The 1478-nt window shown below is 31.0% G+C and overlaps 1 protein-coding gene across 1 annotated transcript in view; it reads right to left on the bottom strand.

The window, feature by feature from the left end:
* The window catches only part of VPS13B (vacuolar protein sorting 13 homolog B (yeast)), a 933283-nt gene that overhangs the window by 518207 nt on the left and 413598 nt on the right, over window positions 1-1478 (bottom strand). Inside the window, exon 23 of the mRNA XM_012643529.1 lies at window positions 15-249. Within this exon, the coding sequence (XP_012498983.1) occupies window positions 15-249 (235 nt within the window). The remainder of the gene's footprint in view (window positions 1-14; window positions 250-1478) is intronic.

The following is a 1478-nucleotide window of genomic DNA, read 5'->3' on the forward strand; positions in this document are numbered from 1 at the left end:
TTTAAAAAATATACCTTCTTCAAGGATGGGTCGTGGGATGACAAATGGAATCTCCTGCAGAGGTTCCATATACTTGTGACCAGCACTAACAACCTTTATTTGAGGTAAACAGAAGACAAGCATTCCTGGCATGCTGGTTTGTCCATGGTACCAACTTCTTACTGTTCCAGGAATGTCACCAGATACAATTGTACTTGGGGAAGGCAGGCTATCATTTGGAATGAATATGCAACAAGACTGTACTTCAAGCTAGAAAAGAAAAGCAGAATTAAACTATTTGGATCAGATTACACATGCCTTCAAAAACCTAACATCATTTCTCTAGAATAAACCAAAAAAGAAAATGACCCGCATTTCTTTCTTTATGAGTTACTTTTATTAAGGAACCAAAAAAAAAAAAAACACTTGAAAAAGTATTGTTTTCTTGCTATAAACTTGATCAAAAGTACCCAGTGACATGAGATGAAAATATATCTGCCCTTCCATAATTCTTTCCAAGAAACATGACTGAGTTAGGAAAAGTGTTGGCAAAAAAGGTGAGAAAATCCTTCTTCTTTTGCAGTTCATTAGATTTTGTTAACACCAGATAAGGCCTTAGAACTGACTAGCGTTTTATTGCTTTCACTTTTTTTAAAAAAAGGATATTTCTATGTGAATTTGCCTTTTTCCATTTTTACTTTACAGACTAAAATATAAGAAAAAAAGGTTTAAAATGCTCAGTTTATAGCACTAGACAACCATTAAAGAACATGTTTATATCACATATTCTTTTTATATACAAGTATATAATGATGCAAGTTTATACACATATATCACATTTATTACATATAAAAGATACATTATAATATGAAAAATCAGAAGACTTAAAAATCAGAGCATTATCCCTTGCTTTTTTCATTCTTCAAATTACCTAAATTGTGATTTCATATAAAATGTTTATTCTCCTCTATCCCCAGTAGTTATTTAAGTTGCTTAGAGAGTTCAGATAAGACTAAGTAAGCCTAACCAAAAACTGAATTCATCAGGAATTCTTAATTCAGAAGCAATATAGGTAAAAGTCTATTAGTCTTAGTTGTCTCTTACAAAGTAATGTTCTGTACCAGCTTATTAAATTGCCCTAACAGCATAACATACTTGAATTATTTATTAAGAATATATAAACTATGACTTGTTGATTTTCTATAAAATATTTGGCATACACAGGTGTTATCTGAAGGTGTGATAAAAATAATTTTTTTACTTCATAAATTCTTGGATATTCTAGGAAATTACATTAGCAAAAAGGCTATAGTTTATAAAAGATAACCAAGGATACACTGATATCGCTACTCTTGGGGCTAATATTTTCCTTAATGAGAGCATAATGATATGTAACAGGTTTGGAATTCCTTGATCCCGTAAGTAATTTGCCAACCTATAAATAAACAAACCTGCTCACCTTTGCTTCTAGGAAATTACATTAGCAAAAAGGCTATAGT

Source organism: Propithecus coquereli, unplaced genomic scaffold, assembly GCF_000956105.1.
Source record: "Propithecus coquereli isolate 6110/MARCELLA unplaced genomic scaffold, Pcoq_1.0 Scaffold2, whole genome shotgun sequence".
Taxonomy (NCBI): Eukaryota; Metazoa; Chordata; class Mammalia; order Primates; family Indriidae; genus Propithecus; species Propithecus coquereli.